Source organism: Dermacentor albipictus, chromosome 1 (genome assembly GCF_038994185.2).
Source record: "Dermacentor albipictus isolate Rhodes 1998 colony chromosome 1, USDA_Dalb.pri_finalv2, whole genome shotgun sequence".
NCBI lineage: Eukaryota > Metazoa > Arthropoda > Arachnida > Ixodida > Ixodidae > Dermacentor > Dermacentor albipictus.
Window position 1 is genome coordinate 443,597,592 of NC_091821.1, and position 23,626 is coordinate 443,621,217.

A 23,626-nucleotide genomic window follows, 5' to 3' on the forward strand; every position below is an offset into this window, starting at 1 on the left:
TGCACCAGATATATCTCCAGGGGACAAGTCAGTCCACACAGCAATTACATCGGTAGACCCAACCCAACACTAGACGCCGATTTCAGCGTATCTGAAATACACGCCGCTCTACGCAAGCTTAACGGTCGCTCTGCTCCAGGGCCAGACGGGGTCACTAACAAAAGCCTTCGCAATCTCGATGACGAGTCCGTGTCCCATCTGACTGACTACATCAACGATTGCTGGCGCAGTGGTGCCCTTCCAGCCGCCTGGAAGACTGCCAACGTTATCTTAATCCCAAAGCCTGGCAAACCATCTAGCCTGAATAACTTAAGGCCCATCTCCCTCACTTCATGCGTAGGCAAGGTGATGGAACACGCCTTCTTAGCACGCATCAACAGTCACCTCGAGGACAACTCTCTCTATCCCCACACCATCATTGGATTTCGCCCTCACCTTTCTACTCAAGACGCTATGTTGCAGCTCAAACATCAAGTGCTCAACGATCGTTCTCGTAACATGAAAGCCATTCTCGGACTCGACCTCACTCAAGCCTTTGATAACATTTCCCATGCAGCTATCCTTGATCAGGTCTCCAACCTCCAGCTGGGAGAGCGAGCCTACAATTACATCCGTGACTTTCTCTCCAATCGCACGGCTACCCTCTCGGCCGGGGATTTACGATCAGACCAGCTTCCCCTTGGCAGCAAAGGCACCCCGCAAGGTTCCGTTATCTCTCCCATGCTCTTTAACTTAGTCATGATTGGCCTTGCCAAGCAGCTACAGCAAGTCGACAATATCAACCATACCATCTACGCCGACGACATCACCATCTGGTCGTACCGAGGCAGTGATGGTCAAGTGGAATCGGCCCTCCAAACGGCGATTGACACGGTTGAAGCCTATCTCCAAGGGACTGGACTGCGCTGTTCGCCGGCTATATCGGAGCTTCTGCTATACAAGCCCATTCAGCGGGGTCGCCCTCCCAAACACCAATCTGATCACCGACCCTGTGACGCCATCACCCTACGCCTTCAAGATGGCAGTCCTATCCCAAACGTCCCTAGTATCCGGGTTCTTGGTCTCACCATCTCTACCAACGGCTCCAACGCCTTGGCTCTCAACAAGATCTGTGCCCAATCTCAAAACACCCTACGACTTCTTAAACGTATATCTAACCGTCGAGGAGGACTCAAAGAAGAAAGCCTTCTCCGACTCGTCCAATCCTTTGTCATATGCCACATCACCTACGTTGCTGCGTACCTCAACTGGTACCGGGCTGAGCAGAACAAGCTCGACACCCTCATACGAGGGGTGTACAAGCAAGCACTTGGTCTCCCACATTGCACCAGCACTGAACTCTTCAACCAACTGGGAGTTCACAACAACCTTTCCGAAGTCATTGAAGCCCAACAACGCTCTCAGCTTGAACGGCTCACCCATACTGAAACGGGGCGCTTTATTCTGTCCACGCTTGGCTTCACCTACCATCAGCAACAGGGCCCCAAACAACCGATCCCGACCGACATCCGTAGCTGGATCTACATAGACCCTATCCCTAGGAATATGCACCCTGAATATAACAGGGCCCGGCGCCAAGCTCGGGCCGGAGCTATCATAAAAGCCCTTGCCAACGTACCTGGCGTCACATTTGTTGATGCAGCCCGATACTCCCATGGCACACGATTTGTGGCCGTTGCCACACGTGATGGAGCCCTACACCATGCCTGCAGCGTCACTACCCCCACTGCAGAGACGGCTGAAGAAGTGGCCATCGCCCTGGCCACTTTAGATCCCACCTGTCACACCATAGTGTGTGACTCTCGCTCAGCCGTTATTAACTTCAGCAAAGGGCGTATTTGTCCCCAAGCTCTTCGCATCCTCTGCCAGGCACCACATTCTAAAGACAGCATCATCTCCCTAACATGGATCCCGGCCCATGCGGGCCCTGTCCACCCACACCTCCCCAATCTCAACGAGGTCACCCACTCCATTGCGCGAGGCCTAGTCAACCGCGCCGGAGTCACTGGAGATGAGTTGGACACCAGGGACAGTCTGACAACTTATAACGATCTTGTTAAGGCCTTTTACCTGAGTCGCCGAATCTTCCCCCCGCCTCACCCAAAGTTCAGCCGGGCGCAGGCTACCACCCTGCGTCTACTACAAACAAACACGTACCCTTCACCCGCCCGCCTCCACCTTATATTTCCGGACGTCTACACTACCCCCAACTGCCGGTGCTGTGGAATTCACCCGGCTACGCTTTCGCATATGCTATGGGAGTGCCCAGCACAGTACGCACAGACTAACACCACGACTCTCTCGTCGAGGTTGCATGAGGCTCTGCGGAGCTCCACCCTCGACGACCAAACCTGGGCGACCCAGCACGCCCGCGAGGCGGCGGCGAGGCAAGCCCTCGACGTCCCTTCGTGGGAGGCGTAGGCCCGGCCACCATAAAGTGCTGGTTCTGCAATAAAAGTTTATTCCTCCTCCTCCTCCTTCTCAAACACTACTCCTGTGACTCATTTACATTAAAGCAATCTAGACACCCACCAGTTAGCTACAGACACCGCGGTGTCAAGAAAGAAACATGCGTTCTCTACTTTGGTGTCCACCGACTAATTCACTCTCTCGGCGCAGCGTTTCACGTGCGCGTTCATGCACGTCAAACGTCGTTCGTGCACGTTCGTTTCACGTGCATATCCTCGTCTCCACCAGGTGTAACGCAACCCTGGCCGCCGGTCAAAGGAGCCGGTGCTGTTCGATAACATTTACCGGTTATTTGTTCAACGTGAAGTTTTCTACACGCAAGCGTTCACTCATATGCATTCGAACAGACGCCAAAACTACCTGGCCCGACTTTTCACAAGCAGCCATAGTGTATTGCCACCGAAGCGCGCAGATTACTTCAGTAGAGGGGTTGCACTGTCATCGATCTTAAGTAATTGAGCCGGCATGTGTACTGGAGGAACTTTCTAGAATACCGTGATAAGCCGTCCAGATAAACAGTGTGCCTAAGTTTCAAGTGCCGCTATCAACGCAGACGTTCCTTCTTTACCCTATCAGTCAGATTATCCGAGAACGATTTATCTCCCGAATGGTACCATAAGGATGCTTGATAGTCTGCCGCACGATTTTTGTTTCGCTACCGTTTGTGCCCTTCGTTCGAACCACGGTTGGTACGCAGAAAAAAGGGGTCACGACCTCTGACGCCACTCGGCGAAAAGCAATAATGGCGCGAAATGACGCAGAAGCAGAATAAATGGCGTCTTGGGAAAAATAAAGGCTGATATGGTCGATCAGAGGGGTAGTAGCTAGAAGCGGAGGGACCAAAAATAAGACGTTCAAGTGACCCCCGCTAAAAGGAGAAAGGCCAGGAAGATATCGCCTTCAATTTCCGCTCGAATCTTCTTGCTCTCCACAAGCGTTTTTCTGTATGCTGTTGTGTGGCCTTCTTGATCTTAGCATTTATTTTGTCTATTATCCACCTTTCCATCGCCTCTGACTTCTCCGCTTCCCTTCTTCGCTTGCAGCGCCTTAACGGCTAGGGGTAAAGACCTTTGTCATTTGACCAATGACGAACAATAATGCCGGAGGTGCGTCGGTGGACATTTCGTTTTTCCTCTTTTGCCTTCGGCGGCAGATTCAATTTTTCGTTGCACATATTTAGTTATGCTTGCCCTCTTTCGTCACGGCACATTGCTGCTTTAGGAGGAGCGATGACACAGGAGCGACAAAAATGAGAGCACAAGAATTGCAACATCAGAGGCCTCAACTGAATTTTGTTTTCTTAAATTACAATCCTTTTATCGCCAATGATACAGGTGAAAAAAAGGACGCTATAAGCAAATATTCCGAAAAGTACATCTAAGATAACACTTTTAAGCCTTGCATCAGAAGTTATCAGCGACCACCGCATTCAAGACAAAACAAACAGAGAAAAAGTTGCAGAAACCAAACGCCGCCTTTCTCTCTTTTTTTTTTGTTTTCGTGCTCAGCACAGCATGGAACTGCGCACATTGCGCACAGGCGTAAAATTGCGTGAGGTAAAACTACGTCTTGAAACAAAATCGAACGCGCGCGTTCATGAAAGTACACGTGCGTCACACTTTTCTGCAATATGCATTTCGCAAATGTTACGACTTTTAGACGTCAGAGGACCCAGTTTGTTAGGTAACGCTGGAAATTTATCCCATGCATTTGCAATGCTTTGTGACTTTGCCAACTATTACGCTGCAAAAGGTTTTGACTTTCAAGTGTCAGGGGAACTACTGAGTGAGGCGATGCCGGCAATTTATCCCATGCATTTCCAACACTTTGTTACTTTGCGGAAATTATTTGTTGTTTAGCAATTCAAAAGGCTCTGGGTGCGGCTGTCTTTCCTTTCGTCCGCCAATTGAGCTTGCCACCAATGTACCATAATTCCGATGCCATTAAATAATGTTGGCATACATTGCTGTAAAAGAATAAAACTGCTAAATTACTGGAACCTTATAGTTGGCGCACTCCTTAAAATCAAATGTAGAATAAATTGTATTTCGTTTTTGCGTAGTGTAAAAGAAAATTGTAACGCATCATCGCACCAGTGCTGTGACTACCGAGCCTTAAACAATAAAATGCTCTTTCACAGGTGAATATATGCGCGTTCATTGAGGCATTCTCGGTTGTATATGCCATGCTCTTCTTTAGCACCATCCAGCAAAGTTCCTAGAGCACATCAATTCACTGTTGAACTCAAGCTAAATGATTAATAGCCTAATTACCTGTATAAACGTCGAATATTAGATGGTCCAAATGTGCGCCGGCGCTTTGCTCGTATTAAAACTACAGAAGCTATATGCATTTTCGAACTGAAACATACTTACTGGTTCATGGAGTGCTTCCATTAATATACTGTACTGTAGAGTAAAGTACTTCACCAAATTTCCCTTACGGCCTTTGCCAACAACGAAATAGCAACATATGCCTTTGTGTACTTACTAATGTTATTAATATGCAGTTACTTAATGTTCCTGTAGGACAAATGAGGAGGGGAGTATATGAAATAAATTTGTAACTAGGCATAGCATCACCAGTAATTCCTTCGAAATATATGATAGTATAATGGTCGCTTCAAGTATGCACATATTCTCGAAGGATGTAGACGAATTTAGTGGTTTAAGTAATGGAGTTTACTAGAAAGAACCGGTTGCTATTGACTATTTTTCGAGTATGACTCTGGTTAGAGCACACTGTGCAAAAGAGGAAAGTCTTTGACAAGCGTTTGCTGAAATACTGGGTTTCTCGGTATTCTTCATTAGTAAAGATCTAATGAAAATTTATGCTACGTTATCTTCCGGCGTGCACATCACCGTGGTATTGCGCTAGTGGAGAAGAGCATTTTCTTGACACCTTGACTTCCACCGTTTGCACCGTAAGTCGCAATTAACTTCCCCTAGAGTTAGGATAGCACATGAGTTATCCTAAAGAGGGACAGAGATGGGCTGAACAAAATTTGCTGTATTACTAAGAATTTCCACTTTCTTTATTTTTACGTGAATCTACATATAGAAGTTTGAACATCAAAAAAAAAACATACTTCTTTGTCAATATCGAAGCGTTGAAGTTATCGAAGAAACACCTCAGTGACTAAGAAGAGCAGCTAAAGAATGCCACGCATTACCAGGTCAGTTTCTTGTTCAAGGAATTGTGGCTCAGAAATATGAAAAGCATCATGTTACAATCTGCTGCGAGACGGTGAACGAAGGTTAAAAGTTTGCATAAAATATAAAAAAGAAAAACTTGTGCTTGTGTCATGCGCATACGAAACCATTAAGCTCTTCAGATAACATGTGTAACGATGACGAAGCCCTACCTAGATAATTATTCTGGTTGGCACCTTTTTTATCTTTTGTTCTATTCCTAATTTCTCTGAATCGTGAGCCACTTTACTATTGCAAGTTAGCCATTGGTTCAGTGAACAGTTAGGCAAGTCAACTCTAGAAATCTAATGAATAGTTAGGAAAACACCATTTGAAGTAATAATGGCAAGCTTAAAGGGCCCCTCACCAGGTCCGGCCACATCGAGCTTACAAGCGCCATGCATAGAATGCGCGCTAATGATCGTGTCTGCTAAGTATTACACCACATCGCTATGCACCACTGAAAGAGCCTAAATTTCAAAGCGGGCGCTATTTGACTTCTTTCTCGCTGTTGACGTATATTGCACAAGAGCGCCTACGCGTATCGCACAGCTGTGAGTTCCTCGTAGGGACACGTGACTTCTAGAAATATTGCGAATATATTGCTGTAATTGACAAACTATAGTTTAGAGAAATTATAAAACACACAGACCGAATGTCTGCATGCTCTTCTTTTACTTTACACCACAGCAAGAGTATACTTCCGTTTTGTCTGCTTGCTCTCCGAGCCGTCCAGTCACGCGCGCAGGCAACAAAAGCGGGTCATTTTCTACTATGTGCCAGCGCTCGATCACTCGCTTGTGTCTGCCTTTCGTGTAGCGCTAACTTACACCGCTAGTCAGGTGTTGCAGTGCACAGCGCAGCAAAGCGTGTACTGCGCGAAAGGAGACAAACGCAACAGCTCGCGCGCGACGCCGTAAGCAGAAGTGCGCCGCACAGCAAACACGCGAGGGAATACAAACTGAAGGCAAGGCCCGCGACCGATGCGTCACGCGATCTTGGAGTCCCGGAGCAGGAGAACGCAGGGAAGGAATCTCGCTTGCGGAGGCTAGACGGGGAAAGTGGAGAGAGGGCCTCTCTTGTCAGAGGGCCTCGTCTCGTGAAATAATGAACTATCAACACTGAAATACTATACCTCGGCTATTAAGGAACCAATTTGAAAAAATGGCTGTGGCTTAGCTAAGGTTAAGCCCAGGATGCGAAGCATACTAGCCTTTATTTTAACGCGACAGCGTTAAGGAGCTCGTGTCGCAGAAAAGCCGGTGTCGTCGGCGTCGGCTCAGGCGTGCGGCGCTTGCTCAGGCGCACATTTCGTTGTCGCGCCGAACGCTGCGTTGCTCGACGCTCACCGCGTTCGATGCGGGGGGCGACGCCGCGAGCGACGGCGCTAATTGGAGCCCCGTTTCTTTTCTGTCGTGACGTCACAGTGTCACGTGGTTTCAAGGCGACACCGCCGCGCCTGAGGAGCTGGGTTGAGCTCTCGTAATATGCTTCGCATAAAATTCTTGCAGCAGAACGCTCCCTAGAGCTTGCGTAACAACTTCCAGCGTATAACCGAAATTTGCTATGTGGCCTGGCGAGGGGCCTTTTAAACTGTAGACGAGATATTGTTTAACTATTTAAATGAGGTTCGGAGATCTAGCGCCCCTGATGTTTCTGACGAAAAAGTCAGGAGTTGCACTAATGACTAGAAAAGTGCTATCCACGCTTGAGCGAATACTATAGCGGTCTTGTGAAATTCCCTAAGCAGGCCTGCCCACACAGCTTACTTTCCAGCTGATAGGCACGTGCCTGCTCCAAGAAAATTTGGAGGCCACTCAGCAAGTCCTCATGGAGTGCGAAAGTATTCACCCATTCACACCCGTAGGCCAAGTACACATTCCAGAAGCGCTTGGATTTATAGCGGGCGGAAAGATCAACTGGTCAGCCAACGAGATAACCAAAAGACATTTAGAGTACTGGTGAACAAAAAACAGGGTAGTGATTGATACGGCCAGATCCGTTAAAGACAGGTTGCGGCACAGGTAGGGACGTTTTGAGGGAGAGTAAGTAGATGAAGGAGATGTAACAAAACTGCTAGAATGAGAATCATGTATCGCATACCTTAATATCTCAAGTCTGTTTGTGACCCAGCAGTTTCAAGCTAGACGCCAATCAATCATCATCATCAGCAGCAGCAGCAATAATAAATCTGAGACACACGTTTGCAAAGTTTGGGTGGCGGGAAGGAAGAAGGTAGTAGGAATGGCGTCAGCAGCCCAAATGTTGACACCTATATTGCGATTCTAACCCCCAGACCGCCATCCTGGTTACGTAATAGTAGGCGAGCGCCAAAGCCACCTTACAGAATTTCGCGTATGCCCTATAATACTGCTTCTCAATTGCGCGATAAACAAGAGCACTGCCTGTTGAAAAACGGCACCCAAAAACTCCGAATCATACAGTGCGCTACCGAGGTGCTATGGAAGGCCGAAGCGACCAGTGTTCTCTAAGGCGCTTCAGCCAATGCACTCACCGACGACATGAAGCCGCACCGTCGAGTTCCTGCGGGCGCCGTCCCGGTACACTGCCGTGCACGTGTACATACCGGCGTCCTCGAAGCGTACGCTGTTCACCTTGAGACTGGCCGGGTGGCCGATGATGGAAAAGTAGGCACGGCCCACCCATCCGTGTCCTGCGGAGCGGCTCACCTGCGTGCGCGGACATCAATTTCAGACAGCTTTAGCTCCTCTGTAAGTGTATTTGCACGCGTGAAGTACCGGTTTATTGAAGAGCAGCAAATTAGCAACAATGCTGCTCGCGACATCTTGTGATGCCGAGTTTAAATAACGAGCACACAAAGCCAATACTGCCGTCACCTAAGTTTGTAGGAGTAAAGCGCTGTAACGATTTATTCTTTAACGTGCAGTCATTTTGTGATTTTCCTTGAACGAAAAGACTATCGCAACCATTTCTATGAATGCGGTGTAGTTAAAGCTATGTGTGACAATATATGACTACCATCACTGCTACTGTTTTACGCTACTTCCGTGCCCGGCTTCGCGGACCGGGGAATACGCAAAATGTAAGAAGATTACGGACAACTTACTACTTTCTTACAGCTGAAGTATCATTCCAGTCGCTTCTGCGCAAAATAGTATTTGGTATTTTTATGTTGCTTCGGTGAATTAAAGGGCTTGTTTTCTTGTGTAATGTCAATTTTTGTTGATTCTGTAAAGTGGTAGAGCCTAATTTCTGGACAGCTAGGTCAATGTTATTCTCTAAACATGTGCATTAATCACTGACAAAACACTACTGCGTCACAGAGGATATTACCTTCTGCTGCTGAGCAAATTGCCAGTTTGGTACCCGGCAACAGAAAATGATGGAAGATTCGGCCCTCGCTGTCAGCTTTGTACATTCATTGAATAAATATAGCTGCAAGAAACTAGGCGCTTGTATCACAGACATGCTGTGCGTATTATCGCTCTTTCGCCGTACTCGCCACTCAACCTGAAAATTCGAATCTATTGTATATGCGCGGTAAAGTGGAAATTTCTAACACCCCAACGCAACTTATAGTGAAAACTCGTCTATTGTCGGAAAATAAATGTACAAATGGAGGTAAATTTATGCAGGACTACACCAGATACTTCTCATGGTCGACAAGGAACTCTTGATAATTGACCTGGCTTGGTTCTGCTTGACGAGTGACCTCCAAGTGCTGAGGCAAAAATTCGTCTACTCTGGGGCTATGTAGCAAACTTTTGCGCCAATTCCAACACTCCAGTGTTCGGAGGCGAGTTTCACCCGTGCGCGCGGTGCCCGAATTCAACGAGAAGACAGACCAACGCACAAATGCACCGCCGAGAAATGAGAATGCGGGGTGCGGTTTGCGGAACCAGATGGCGCCACCAACTCCCGCGGGCTCCTAACGTAGTATAAGAGCTCGCTTCAGGGAATCCTCATGAGTGGCAGAGACGAACAAGCGGTTAACGCAATACAATTTATTGTAAGCCGTGCTGTGACCTTGTGCAGTGACGCTGCATTCCGCAGGAACGCCCCTGAAGACGAAGAAGGCCGGCTACCATGCTAACGGTGGAACGCTCATCTGCGTGCTTCTTGTTTTCAGGCCGTCCAGCTTGACAAATTCCGGCTCTCATATTATCAGAGGGGCAAGCTCTGTGATTGTGCGTTGGTCTCTAAGTTTATGGAAAGCACATTTCTGTATATGGAAACGCGAATACAATGTTTAAAAAGAAGATTCAGGTTCCTTACAGTAAAACCTACCTAAAAACTTACGATACTCCTCAACGAAGATAAATGTATATTTCTATTATTGAATTAAGTATGTTGTGTCGTAATATTTGACGGCGACTACACGCACACCCGTCTGATCGTATTCGTACAGGTACAGCTAACAACACTGAATGTGCAAGTTCAACGTATTCACCAAAGTCAATTCGAGGTAGGCCTTCAGCATGAATTTGATGGTATTTTCCCCTAAAATGGTATACCATTGCCCTCTCAATATATAAAATGACAATTACAAGATTACCTTTCTCACCTGGTACGAAAGCAATGGCTACTGACGGTTCAATGCCTAACTAGAAGGCGGGGGAAGGCATTTTCTCTCCTCCTCTTAGGCCTTCTCTACTCGCCTTCGGGATTTTGCGCTTATATTTTTTGAACCAGAACCACTGGTGATTCTTCTACCACTACGCAAACTTCCTACGAATCAATCTTTTAGCTGTCGTAGATACAGATTCTCTGTTGGTGTGTTTGTCGCTTTCGAAGGCTATAAATGCACTTATCTTAAGCGTGTTCTAAAATTTAGTCCCTACAACTTTATGAAAAAATTATGTACCGTGGTTTCCAGGCCTCCGTGGTTTATACATAAACGCAATGGCAGAATATCCAGAGCGTCTCTAAATGGACATTTGAGTCTTATTTTACCGGATACAACTTACGTTACTGCATAGGGATACAAAAAATTACGCCTACAAAATTATTTTAAGAAATTATCGCTGACAACATCTTCAGACTTTCATCATCTATGTTTTTAGATGGAATAAGGAGTGGTGTCCTTCTTGGGAATTGGAAGTTCAATGCACCAGATTACGCCGTTGCACCCCGCAAATGAATTTTCGTATACATAGAGCTCGTCCGATGATGTCCCCTCTGCATCAGAACTGTCCTGTATCCCTTACGTCAGTTTGCTGCAAGGTTATGGAACACGTCATAGCAAAACATATAATTACCTTCCTGGAATCAAATGGCCTCCTTTGTGCATGCCAGCATGGGTTCCGACGGGGACTTTCCACAGTGACACAGCTCATTGAGACATTACACGATTTTTACAAAGCTATGGACAACCGTGAACAAATGGATGTTATATGCGTTGATTTTGCCAAAGCCTTTGATAAGGTTCCCCATCGTAAATTACTTTTTAAACTGTACAAAGCAGGTATAAATGGCGACGTTCTAAAATGGATTGAAAATTATTTAACTAACCGCAAGCAGGCAGTTCGCGTTGATGGTTCCGAGTCTGGTTTTGTAGATGTATATTCAGGAGTACCACAGGGGTCCGTGTTAGGGCCAACACTTTTTCTGCTTTACATCAATGATGTAGCAACCGCTTTAGATAGTTCTGCTAAGATAAAACTCCTTGCAGATGACTGCTTGATTTTTGCGCCGGTATCTTGTTTAGAGGATCAGATTAAGCTCAACCGAAACCTTCAGGCGTTTGGGAGTTGGTGTGACAAGTGGGAAATGCGAATCAATTTTGATAAGACCACATACACGCATATCACTGCAAAAAAGAATATTTTTACTTTTCAGTACGATATTCTAGGCTACAATCTAGTTAATGTTCCTTGTTTCAAATATCTTGGTGTCTCTATTTCGCATGATTTAAAATGGCACAATCAAGTAGAAAGAGTGTGCTCTGCGGCACAGAAAAAATTGGGTTTTTTAAGAGCAAAACTGGGGAGGGCAACAAAAGATGTTAAACTGCTGGCTTACAGATCTCTTATTCGACCATCCCTAGAATATGCATTAGTAGCATGGGCGCCCCATCAAAAGGTAATGTGGGCCAAAATAGAGAAGGTGCAACGCCGGGCGGCGCGCTTTATTTGCTCGAAATATAGAAGGACAGACTCCGTTTCGGCGATGTTAAAGTCTTGCGGTCTTGAACTGTTGGAAGATCGGTGCAAGAAGCAGAGAGTAAAAACGTTATTTCAAATAATTCATGGTGAACTAAAAATTAATAAAGAGTTGTATTTAAAACCTCCAGGCAGACTGAGCTCCCGCTTAAGTCATAGTGAAGCTATTAAACCGTACTTGTCCCGAACCAATGCCTTTCGTTGTTCGTTCTTCCCAGATTCAATAGAGCTGTGGAACAAGCTGCCTGCAGAAATTGTTCGCAGTTCTGATACTGCATTGTTTACAAATGCAATCAATGTTCTTTACTAAAACTGTACCATGTGGATATTGTAAAGTGTTTTTCTTTTCTTTTTTTCTCTTTTTCCGTTTTTCTGTTTGTGTGCGTGCGGCAGCTGGTTGAACATTTGAATACATGCCTTACAGTCTGTATATAGTATCTTGTATTGTATCCGTAGGACACTGTAGTGTATGTGCATATTTCTTTTGTATCTGGCTGTTTTGTATGAACGTATATGTAACATCCCTCCCTGTTATGACCCTCAACTGAGGGTTGACAGTATTTCTAAATATTTCTAAATAATAAAGAAATTGAATCGATAGCGCACCTATTCTTATCGTGCTGACGATATTCGAACCTGAAAATGAGATTACTCGAAGCTCCACTTTGCGAAATTGGCTTAGGAATAATTATACCCGTAATGGCATCATCTGGGGCCTCGACAGTGGGCTATAGCCACAAAGACTTGTTGCACAGTGTTTCATTCTTTAAGTGTAACAGAACGATTGCCCTGCTGATTATTGTAGCTTTTTTCTACCTATCTTATCACCGCTCACTTCACTAAAATTCATTTATCCAAATTTTTGTTACCATTGTCTTTATTCTCTCCTTGTTTAGGACCTCTTAAAAAGTTGTCTTCAGTTTGACTGCTCGCTCGCATGTCTAGTGATGTCTCGACGGTGCCGACAGAAGACTGCCAGCACGCATAATCCCTGCGACTTGCAGTGTTTTCTCTTGTCCATGCCTCCGTGGCGTAATAATTTCAATGTTGGGCTTTTGTGCTAGAAGTCATGTGCTCCAATCCAGCCAAGGAACATTTATAATGATGTTTATGTAGTTGTTGATAACGCAGTGCTTTTTTTTTAATTATCACATTGCAAAGTCACAAGGCCATTTGAAGCTAGAAGGATGAATTTTAGGCAAAGCCGTGTACTAGCCCTCATTCCTACGCTAGGTGAACTGCGTTGATTTCAGCCGCCGTAAGCACTACTGGCACAGTTCCCTCTAGTAATCATATGAAACTTCTTGGGGCCTCCTATACAACAGATTATGCGGATGGCCACTACTTAAAAGTGGACGTTTCCATTATAGGCAGCCACTTCCTGAAACGCCATGCGAACCGCTTAAATGTCTTCAGTGCGCAAGCACTGCACAATTTTTAAAACTATATTTAGCGCACTGATAATATTGGTGAACGTATAAAGATAAATTAGAGGCTTCCGATATATTCGTCTCAACATATATTTAAAGAAATAAACAATACAGAAAAAGAAGCACTCCGGCTTGATGTAATAAATCCTAGGTTACGGTGTTAATGAGAGGTATGTGAATTTTGCAAGCTACCTAACGTACTGAAAGGTTCTTTCCTATGTTTCGCACTTCTCCACAATAAGCACCAGGAAATCATGCTATCGAATAGGATAAGCAACAAAAGTGGATGACATGACAGACTACTCTTCGAAAAAGAAAGCTTCGTGAATCATGACTAACCGTTGGGCCACATCACGCGAACAAAACTGATGCACTCTCCCCATGTATATTGAGAAGGCAGCACTATTCATTAAAAACGGTAATTTTCAGTATCTCGTGAACGCATGAACATTATCATATAAATTTCACACAGTACTTTATGTACTCTAACAAACTGATTATAACACGTGTTTTCTGCTGCGGATATAAACCGTCATGTACCTAATGCTTCTTTATATTCAAAATGGTGTTTTCTTCAACATCTGTGAAACAATTGGTGGTACAACGAAATATAAATCTAGCTAAAATAGGGCGGTGAATTTAACGCGCTCGTTCCCCTGCGCAAGAGGCTTCACTTTAAGCCGTTTTCGCAGTTGGGCCTTAAAAATGTCTCTTTCGGCAGTTGCAAGGCAATATTCATAGAAACTGTCAAATGGTAGCCTTACAACAGCATTCATGTACTTCGGTCGAACTTCAGACTGCAATGGTTGCTCGTTGCAGTAACGTCAAAAGCAACTACGAATTGCTGCCGGGCGTGACCGTATTCGTTGAAGTCGTAGCGGCGCATTTCATTGATTGGAATGGGCGGGTGACAGAGCAGGCGCGAGACGAAGGATAGGGGAAATGCAGGGGCGGGAACAGTTGCGGTTCCCTGTCAATACCACGAGGCAAAGTGCTGGTGTGGGCACACCGGCGAGTCCGTGAATGATTTATAGGGATGAAGTTGGAAATATTGGCTACTCTTGCGCCACTGGCTCCAATAAAACGAAAAGCAAAATGTTCCTTATTCACAGCCCAACATGAGGCAATACTAAGAACCCTGGCGGCAATAGAGCGCCTTTCGTAAGCGTGTTTACTATTTGGGGACATATTGTGCACCAGTGGTTACGCAGTCGTTATAGAAAAAACTACAGCACGTAAGTGAAGCGCTGTGCACGTCTTTGAAATATATAGATACAAGCGAGCCAACCAAGTAATTGAGAACGTCAAAACTTGCATATATACATAAACATATACACACAGAACGATGAACCTAATGTTATACATAGATACAATATCCCTTTCAGTGAAGGCGTAGAAGAATTCTCTAACAGTTAGTGCAGATATGATATCACCTTTAGTAAAGGAAGTTATGAAAGCTTTTAAACCGAATCACTGTGATGACGCGTTACGCCTGGGCCTAAGGCACCCACCTGCAGCAAGTTATTCCCTCGTCCACCCACGCTTCCTCCCGAGGCGCCGTTCCCACCCGCGGCTCCGGCAGTTGTCTCCCTGCTGAGCGCCGGGTCCGGCCCGAAGTCCACCGTGTAGATAGGCTCGCGGCTGGCCATGGCTGCCCGGAAACCGTATCCCAGCGAGGAGGCAGCACCGGGGGAGCCACTGTGAAGCTCGCGCTCGGGGGCGTGGTACCAGTGCACGAAAGCGAGCGAGTCGTTGGACAGGGCGTCGCGCAGGTCGCACGGCAACTCCGTCTGGTGGCCTTCGCGCGCCACGAGGCGCTTCGAAGTGCCTGCACGTGTTGGGGAAATTGAAAGGAGAAAAAAAGAAAAAAACATTGAGAAGCAAGTTTACAAGCCAAGACGCAGTGCTTGTTCTACAACAGATAGCAAGGAATCAGAGAAAAAGCAGGGAGGTCAGCCAGACGAGCAGCCAGTTTGCTATCCCAAACTGGAGATAAGGAAAAGGGGGAAACGAAATAAGGAAAGGAGGGAGCCTGCGTGTACTTTGTGCAATGCGGAAAGATGCACAGAAGGACTACAAATGGTACCTCGATCAGGTGGTTTGTGGTAAGGTTGCTACGAATTTGATTGTCAGTAAACTGCGAAGATTTCATAACGTAAGAGTAATCAGCCGTTCTACAATCCCATCAGCCCGATGCATATTTATTGTGCAGGGTTTTATGTCTTTAATTACAGACCGCGGGAAGTGTTTCCTTTTTGCACTAGGCATGTGACGAATACAGACCCTGAGTCAGCTGAAGGTCCCTATATGCGCTTCATTCTACGGATCTTAAGAGGCTCTCAATAGGAGTAACATGTTAACTCCATAGTGAGAATGGTTGTCATCACTGCAATCCTTCAGCAGAATAAGGATTTCACGTTCATTGTGACAAATTTAACTAGACGATTGCGTTTGATCAATAAAGAATACTTCAAGCATAATACTTTTGCTTACTTCTTTGTTAGCTAAACCTAAGAGCTGAGGCCTTGTGAGCGGTTCGAAGAAATGTAGAACGACAACTGTACAGTCACGACGTTGTCCGCCAAAAGGAGGGTCCGTTTTATTTCATTTTTTTCTGGCGATATGAAAGAAACAAGCGATTACTTCTCATCTTTCTTACCGAAACAGGACAAAAGAGATGGCAGTCCGAGCAGACTTCCAGTGACAATGGTTTAATTAAGTTAGGTCGTAACATATTATTCTGAAGAACGTTTCAAGTTTCTGTGCCTAGCGGTTTACCTCTATGTGGGACCACCAGTGTATATCGTCCTCTGCTTTCGTACATGGTGCTGTTTTCTTTTATACATTTTCTGCACGGTTCTTCAACTTTTAGGCACACTGTTTTTTTTTTTTTACTTCTGTCTTGTGTATTGCCAGTATACCACTGCTTCTCGCAACTTTTGGGGAAATTGGAAAAGGTGCCTTATTACTTTAACACCACAGGCAACAACGATTTGCAGCCCTAGGCTGCCCCATTCTTGAATATATAACCGATATTTACAAGTGGCAAAGAAACATTACCATGCAGAGGATAATTAAACATGCTTCTGTGCGACAAGGACATTCAGAACAAGCAACAATTCGAGTTCATCTCCTCCTGCATTATATACATCCCTGAGAAATGACTACGTATGACGCCATACTGAATTTGCTTTTCGATTTTTCAGTTCACAGTAAGAATGGCATACTATATGAAATCTTCATAATGTTAACAATGCATGGGGCAATTTGGAAGATGCGCATAGTTGGGCTGCACGCATATGTTAACGTATGCCCAGCCCGAGAATATAAATAATGCAAGAGGAGACCAGCACAAATGGCTGCTTTTTCTGAACGACATTGTTGCACTGTAGCGTTTTCTATCCTCCTGCGCAAAGTAAAGAGGGTTTGCCGTTCGTAAACATTAGTTAGTGGTATCTTCTTTTCAAAGTGTATGATTTCTGGATTTTATGCACACAATAAAAAAAGAGACATATGGCGCGCTGGTTCAAAGCTTGACCTTTAAAAGGGGGCTGGTGCCAGGATCTAAACTTGTCGTAATGCCTTGTTTACTTCAGACATTTCCACAAATTTATTTATTTATTTATTTAGTAAGTTAGTTATTTGTTTAATTATTCATTTATTTATCTACTTAATTCCAGATCAAAGGGCATCGACGGGCTTAGACATGAGGGGTGGGGATGTACACTCGTGGAGGAGATATTCAACGATGTGTTTGAAATGAATAGCGCTCGAATGAAGTGTATCAAAACATGTAAATCGCAGAAATGCATTTATCACGAAACCCATGGACCAATTTGATGAGAGTTCTCGCAATCGGAATAAAAAATTCGATTTTACTGACTGTTTGAACTGAGTTTTTATTTAGGTACTCGAATATCTTTTTTAATTCCCTGTAACTTGTGCGTGAAAAAAAGAGAAGCTTGCAGTCTATGAATTCGCAACTCTAAAAACACGATATAGTTTTGTTTTCTGTACTTTGCGATTGTCAACAATTTTCATAAAACCATGGATGACCTGAATTGAAATTCTGCTTCCAACAGTAAAAAAAATTCTAGTTCATAATCATCATCATCATCGTCATCATCGTCGTCGGCATTGTCGTCGTCGTCCTCGTCATCATAATTATTATCATCATATCATCATCATCATCATGATTATCAGCATCATCACCATCCTATTTTATGGCCAATGTAGGACGAAGGTCTTTACCTGCGATCTCGAATTTGACCTGTACTGTGTTCTTCTAACAAAAAAAACTAATCAACTTTTGTGTATTGGTGACCAAAAATAACAATTTTTGTTATGCAAGGTCTTTATATAGGATCCATCAATGTAAATCTTCCCCTTATAAGTTCTGTCATAGTGGAGGTGTAGGAACATTAAGAGAAGATTAATCGCGCACCACAGTTTTGATTGGATTCTAGCGTTTAGCATGGTTTGTGTGAGGAGCCCTGCTAGCACAGGCGTACTTGAGTTCTGGGCTAACGGAGTACTTTAGTAAGCTGTACATTGACAGGAGAGGGAGCTGGTCGCAAAATGCGGTGAAGGCATCTAAGTCAGCATCATACGCTATATTGTGAATATGGGTGGACCAGGACATATTGGGGCACAGACTGATTCTAAGGTACTTGTAGAAGCTAACTGATGAGTCAACGGAGCGAAATATTGCATATTCGCTGATGAAATGGGGAGATGGGGTAACCAATGGTGGAAACATAAAAGGGATGACGTGTTAGTATTCAAGATCGATACTACTTTGAAGCAAAGAAGGCAGATATCATATTGAAGGGTCAAAAATTAATAACGTTATATTGGCAATAGAGCGCACAGTTATCAGCAAATACCCGTGTTTCCTAACAAAGGTTACTCGGCAGGTCGTTAATATATGTAACGAAGAGCAAAGCACTAAGCACAGTTCCTTAAGGAACACGATATATTGCATAGATGGATTGCTGGTTGGTGGTTAGGAATCTTCGTATCCGATCGAATGCACGATCATGGAGATTTAACAGTGACCGTTCTTGAAACAACTGGTGGTGAGGTACGTTGTCGATTCCTTTTGCGAAGTCAAAAACAGAACATTAACTTCAGTGTTAGTGTCCAGTCTAGAGGTGACATCATTAATAAATTGCTCAGGATCTATCCTTTTGGAAGCCACGCTGGTTTGGGCGAACTAATTTAACGGAAATTCTTGCGCCGTGGTAGTCATCAAATAACAGTAATTATTCAGGTAAGGCGAAGCCCTTACGGAGATGGTGAACACACATCTAGGCACCAAGACCGGAGCTGTAATCCTTCTACATAAAAGTGGTCGCTGTGAATACGCAATTAGGTAATTGCTTCTTATTCAGCCCTACATTTGCCACACCTGTGCAAGAATTCTACATGAGTAAGACTTTTCTTCACACAAGAAGCAGCCGAGGGCGATGACACTTCAGACGCGAAACATTATCTACACGTGAGACCTATTTTCAGTAAACAACAAATCTCAGTTTCTGTGAAACTTGAGTACGCGCAGTAACTCGACGACAAAGGGTGACCGTGTCACATGGTCAAGTCGAATCCGTAGCTTCTAGAAATATACACATTCTCATAATAACGTTATATGCAATGCACAGCTTTCGGTACACAGAGAGTGTATTGTAGGGATTTTGTTACAGTCTTCCGCACACAAGGTGCTTTTTCAGTTATTGGTCTCGTGCTACTACTTCCTAGCATCAGGTGAGGGTCACTCTCGTCGTTATACTGTCTTGCCTATTAAGTGCCGACATAGAAAATAAAAATAACCGTTTTTCCATTTCTACAAGGTTCTTGTAGACGTTGACTTGCCTGTTGTTTCATGACAAAAATTCATGCAACGTCGGCTTGACGCCTGATAACCAGCTCTGTGTTTGAAGTAAAGTTTTAAGTAGAAGCAACCAAGAGAACAAGGCACACATTCATTGATCCTCAGTGTACAGTAATGAGCACTTTCGAACTACAGGCACAAGGAGCGAGGTAATTAGTGAAGTTATTACTTGAAGCTTGATTACCTTACCATATCTGTAGAGTATGGGAAGCAGTGCTAGAGTGTAGTAGCTACACCGCAAGCGTGTGGCAATCGTTTCCTTTCTGGACGGTATACGCGGACGGATCTTCACGACAAGGAAGTATTCGTCGTTGTATTTTACATAAAGAAGGCCGACAACTGTTGTAACATTGATGTTAGGCAAGTTGACAAGGGTTTATATTGCATCGAGTATAGTCGGCGCTCAAATAATAAGAGGTCTGAAAATCCAGTTGCATAACTGCGTTCCATAGAAGACCACTTCTATATTGACGGCCTCGGCGCAGTTCAGCGTCTCAAAAAGGTAACGACAACATATCGCATTCATGAGGAGATACACACAATTCGCAGTTCAACACGTATGGAAGTTACTGCCCACTGGGATCAGGCACATGGTTGTGACCACAACCATGACCTTGTTGATCGCATTGCTCACTCTTTCTCTACTTCCGTAACTCCTCCTCTTTCCCTTCGATCTGGCCGCTGCTTGCATGTCACTGCCCGAAAATCCACCCTCCGCCATGACATGCGTTCCCTCATCCCCAAGCGGGTCTGCTTCCTTCCCGCAATTTTTCTCCAGCGGCGGAAGTCTCTCTCCGGAGGATTCAGACCCGGCGTGGTCCTTACACCAACCATGACTTCTGCTTCGAGTCGACCACTCGAAGACATTCTCCAATGTCAGAAGTGCTCCACTCCTGCGCCCGCAACGGATGTCTGCCATCTACTTTAGACATTTCTGGGAACAAAGACAATTCACAAAGTGTTCTTAAATGTGTAAAATTTGACAATGATCAAGTTGAAGACTACGAAATATTGATTATGAACAACACATTTTATAAGTCACTATTGCGGTACCTCTATCAAACTTGCCTGTGTCTTTATATTTAACTCCACTGTAACGTTATGCGGCGTGGCAACCCAAGCGAAAGAAAAATAAACCTTGTAATGAAGTGCTGTTGGCTAAAGATGATGAGTCCCTTATACTAAAAATGATCAGTTCGCCACCAAAAGGGCATTATTTCCACATTTTCGGTTTTCTTCCCTCAAAGTGCTAAGCCCGTGTTACTTCACGTGAACGGCGCAGACAGATCCATAACAAAAATGAACACGAAAGAGAGCGCACCTCTATTGCTATGAAGAGCAGCATCGTTTAAAAAGAAAGGTGAGTGAATTTTTTTTTCCACTATGCTCAAAGAAGGCCTTTTTTGTGGTTGGTCACGGATATGCATGCTTAGTTAGATTCCGCTCAGAACAGTTTTCGTTGGTGCATTCCCTCATCAAAGTTTGTTGGTCACCTATTGCCAAACAGTTCCAATAATTGAAATATTTCTTTGAATGCCTTCAGCTAATCACCCTATTTCTGAATAAGTGCAATACTCAAGCAATAATACTTCAGCAATAAAGCCGTTTATGCGTAAGCAAGAACAGTGTCGCCGAAATAAGAGTCTAGCACATCGTTTGGGCAGAACATTGAAACGTACCATAGAATATTGGCACCGCACGAGTAAAGTATAAGCATAACGAATAAAAAAAACAAGAACATGTGCCGATATAACGCACAATTTCTCTGAACATAAGCATTATATTGCTCTGAACATAAGTACTATATTGCTCTAAATTATTTTGCATGCTCCATCATCAGCTGCACAATAACGGCGATTGAATTAGACCGCGTTGCAGGGACGTATGTGAGAAACACTTCTGCACATTGCACAGCAAGAGCTACGTCGTTTGATTTCCCTACTTGGTTCTTACGATGAGGCTCTCTCAAACAAGTTATTTTGTTGGGGAGTGGGGGGAGGGATAAGTTGCAGACGCGCAAGTGTTTGTGATTCCAGCCAATGTATCATAGGGGCTCTTAAATTCCATAGAAAACAATCTGGTTCCACCATCTGTGCGAGTTTGCCAATGGGCGCTGTGCCAATGTGGGTGTCACCAGTGCGTGTCCCAGGCTTCTCTCGAACGTGGCTGAGAATAAAACATGGTTATTTCTGCGCAAACATTCCTTACTTGCAATGAGATGATCCTTTAATTTATTTGTTGGCAGGCCATCACTCTTTCATTATTGTTTACTCACGTTTATTGCAACAAGGAAATAAAAAAAGAGAACAGTCAATTCAACCTGACACTGGTTGTGCAGTTAACGCAGACCTTGTGATTATTCTTCCAACCTTATTGGCCACCGATGGTGTTACCCTTTCATGTATTTCCACAACTCGGTGCGAGTTCGCATGGTTCAATAAAGGAAATGCTTTCTCATAATAACAAAAATTGCATATTAAACACTGTTTAAACAAAAGAATGTTTTGTAAGAGACGGAATGCCGTGGTTAGACACGTACGTCTTCCCGATGTCGTTGCTCTCCTAGAAAGCTTCCAATATGAAACCGCCACATCCTCAAATTCCATGAAAACAACAGCATACTGCAGTGCCGCATTTCTCTCTGAGTAAACATTTAAAAAAACAACACAAAACAAGAGAACGCTAGGCACTCTGTAATTTTGTCCTGTGCTGAAGCTTTATTTATATTATACTCGAGATTCAGCCGCAACGTTATTCTGATTTCGTTTCATAAGCGGAGATGCAACGCCGTAGTCGCGTGAATTCTGAGAGTAAACGCACGTGTTGCAGTTCCCAGGAACGGATCGATACCGTTCGGCCCGCAATCATTACCGGACAAAACGAACCTCTTAGTGACTTAACCATCTCAACATACACGTCGTACATTAAGCTTCTGCGTACGGCATTGGGTGGGAACGTCAACATTTAGACACCGAGTCAGCGGTGCCTGCACATCGATTGTTCTTGCGTGCGGAAACTACGCATACACGCGCACACACACAAAAAAGAGATCTGTCTTCTCGTGCCGAGCTGTTCGAAATCGAGAGAAATTTGTAAACAGAGGCTACTTTCGAGCTTTAAGCCCTCGAATAGACAAGATACGTTAACGCAAGATCGCTGTAAATTTGAGAGCGTGAACTAATTTTGCAATGCAAGCGTCCATGTCAGATCGATTCCGCATTCCACAGTGAGTCCACAATACCTCATGGCGACTATCTTGCGCGGTGAACACAACGAAAAGTGATCATTTTTTGCACTACATGTCACGGCAATGGAAATCTCGTAACTGTGTTTGCTGTCTTCTTGCCTACGTCGGGCCTTACTGCTAAGCCTTGATCGAGATAATCACATTTCTAAGATTCCCTGTCACCCTACAACAACAACAAAAAAGAACGGCACACTGCTCACTACCACCGCTGGGATGCAAACTCAAGCCCATCGGACAGTGAGCATTTCAGAGCGGAACCCTCAAACCACTCGCACATTCTGCGGCGTGTTGCTCGGCAGACATACTCTGTCAGTGTTGGCGTTCGAGCATGTATATGTTGTGGTGGTCGAAGACGGCCCTGAGAGCACTGCAAAGCAGTTCTTGGGAATACGCTGGTGCTCGCTGTGATTAGGCGTTTGTTGCACCAAATGAGCTCGAAGTCAGAAGAATTAATGAATGGTTGACGGTTTTGTTGTAATGGTGTATTTCAAATGATGTGTACAAAAGTGGAACACGCACCAAAAACATTGCTCGAAGTTCTGCTTTTATTTCTAATATAAATTCACGTCTTCACCAGATGACAAGTCGTCGAGTTCTGGTTTTTGTATTCTTGTAGCATAGATCATGCTGTAATATGTGCTATACGGAAGGTAAAAGTAAAATTTATATGAACCAGAATATGCGCCTTGCGCAATTTTCATCGATGACACGAAGTTTACATGTAAGCATCAATACGTTTGCGCTGTTTGCTTATAGCAAGCTGCATTTTGTCGTGCAATGCGTTGTACCCGCACATCGAAAGTTCTGCATCTCTTCGGAGAAAGTGGCACCGGCTGGAGTTATTCATCACTGTCAATAGAATGAGGAAACATTCGTGTATTCATACGAACGAGAAGTAGAACTGAGGGACCCGATCTTTGTTAGCCATATGAAGGCAAGGGATAATTCACCCAAGCAAATCATAGAAGGAATTATTTGTAGCTTTTAATTGAAGTGTAGAAAATGCTAAGCTAACGGGATATGGAAGTGGACGAAAATACAACTTGGCGCCTGTAGAAGATAAATCCACAATTTGCGCATTACGTGTGTGTTTCCCCACAAGATATGCTACGGTCGCGGCGGTTCTCACGCCTGCATGGATGAGTGTTTATGATTGCAAGATATAACCCTGTACAGTGTTAGCCGGCGTTATTGAAGGCCATGGTGGCGAATGTGGGACAGCGTTTTGACCAATGGCATATTGTAGGTGAAGCTTT

At 44.5% G+C, this 23,626-nt stretch overlaps 1 protein-coding gene across 2 annotated transcripts in view; it reads right to left on the bottom strand.

Moving 5' to 3' along the window:
- The window catches only part of LOC135903084 (nephrin-like), a 342,159-nt gene that overhangs the window by 53,223 nt on the left and 265,310 nt on the right, over positions 1-23,626 (bottom strand). The window contains exons 1-3 of one of the 2 annotated variants that reach the window (XM_070532333.1): positions 19,758-19,790; positions 14,745-15,061; positions 8,176-8,350 (exon numbers count right to left, since the gene is read on the bottom strand). In XM_070532333.1, coding sequence (XP_070388434.1) covers positions 8,176-8,350; positions 14,745-14,882 — 313 coding nt within the window. In that variant the 5' untranslated portion in view covers positions 14,883-15,061; positions 19,758-19,790. Of the gene's footprint in view, positions 1-8,175; positions 8,351-14,744; positions 15,062-19,757; positions 19,791-23,626 lie in introns of those variants that run through there. The other variant, XM_065433454.2, reaches the window with a different exon arrangement.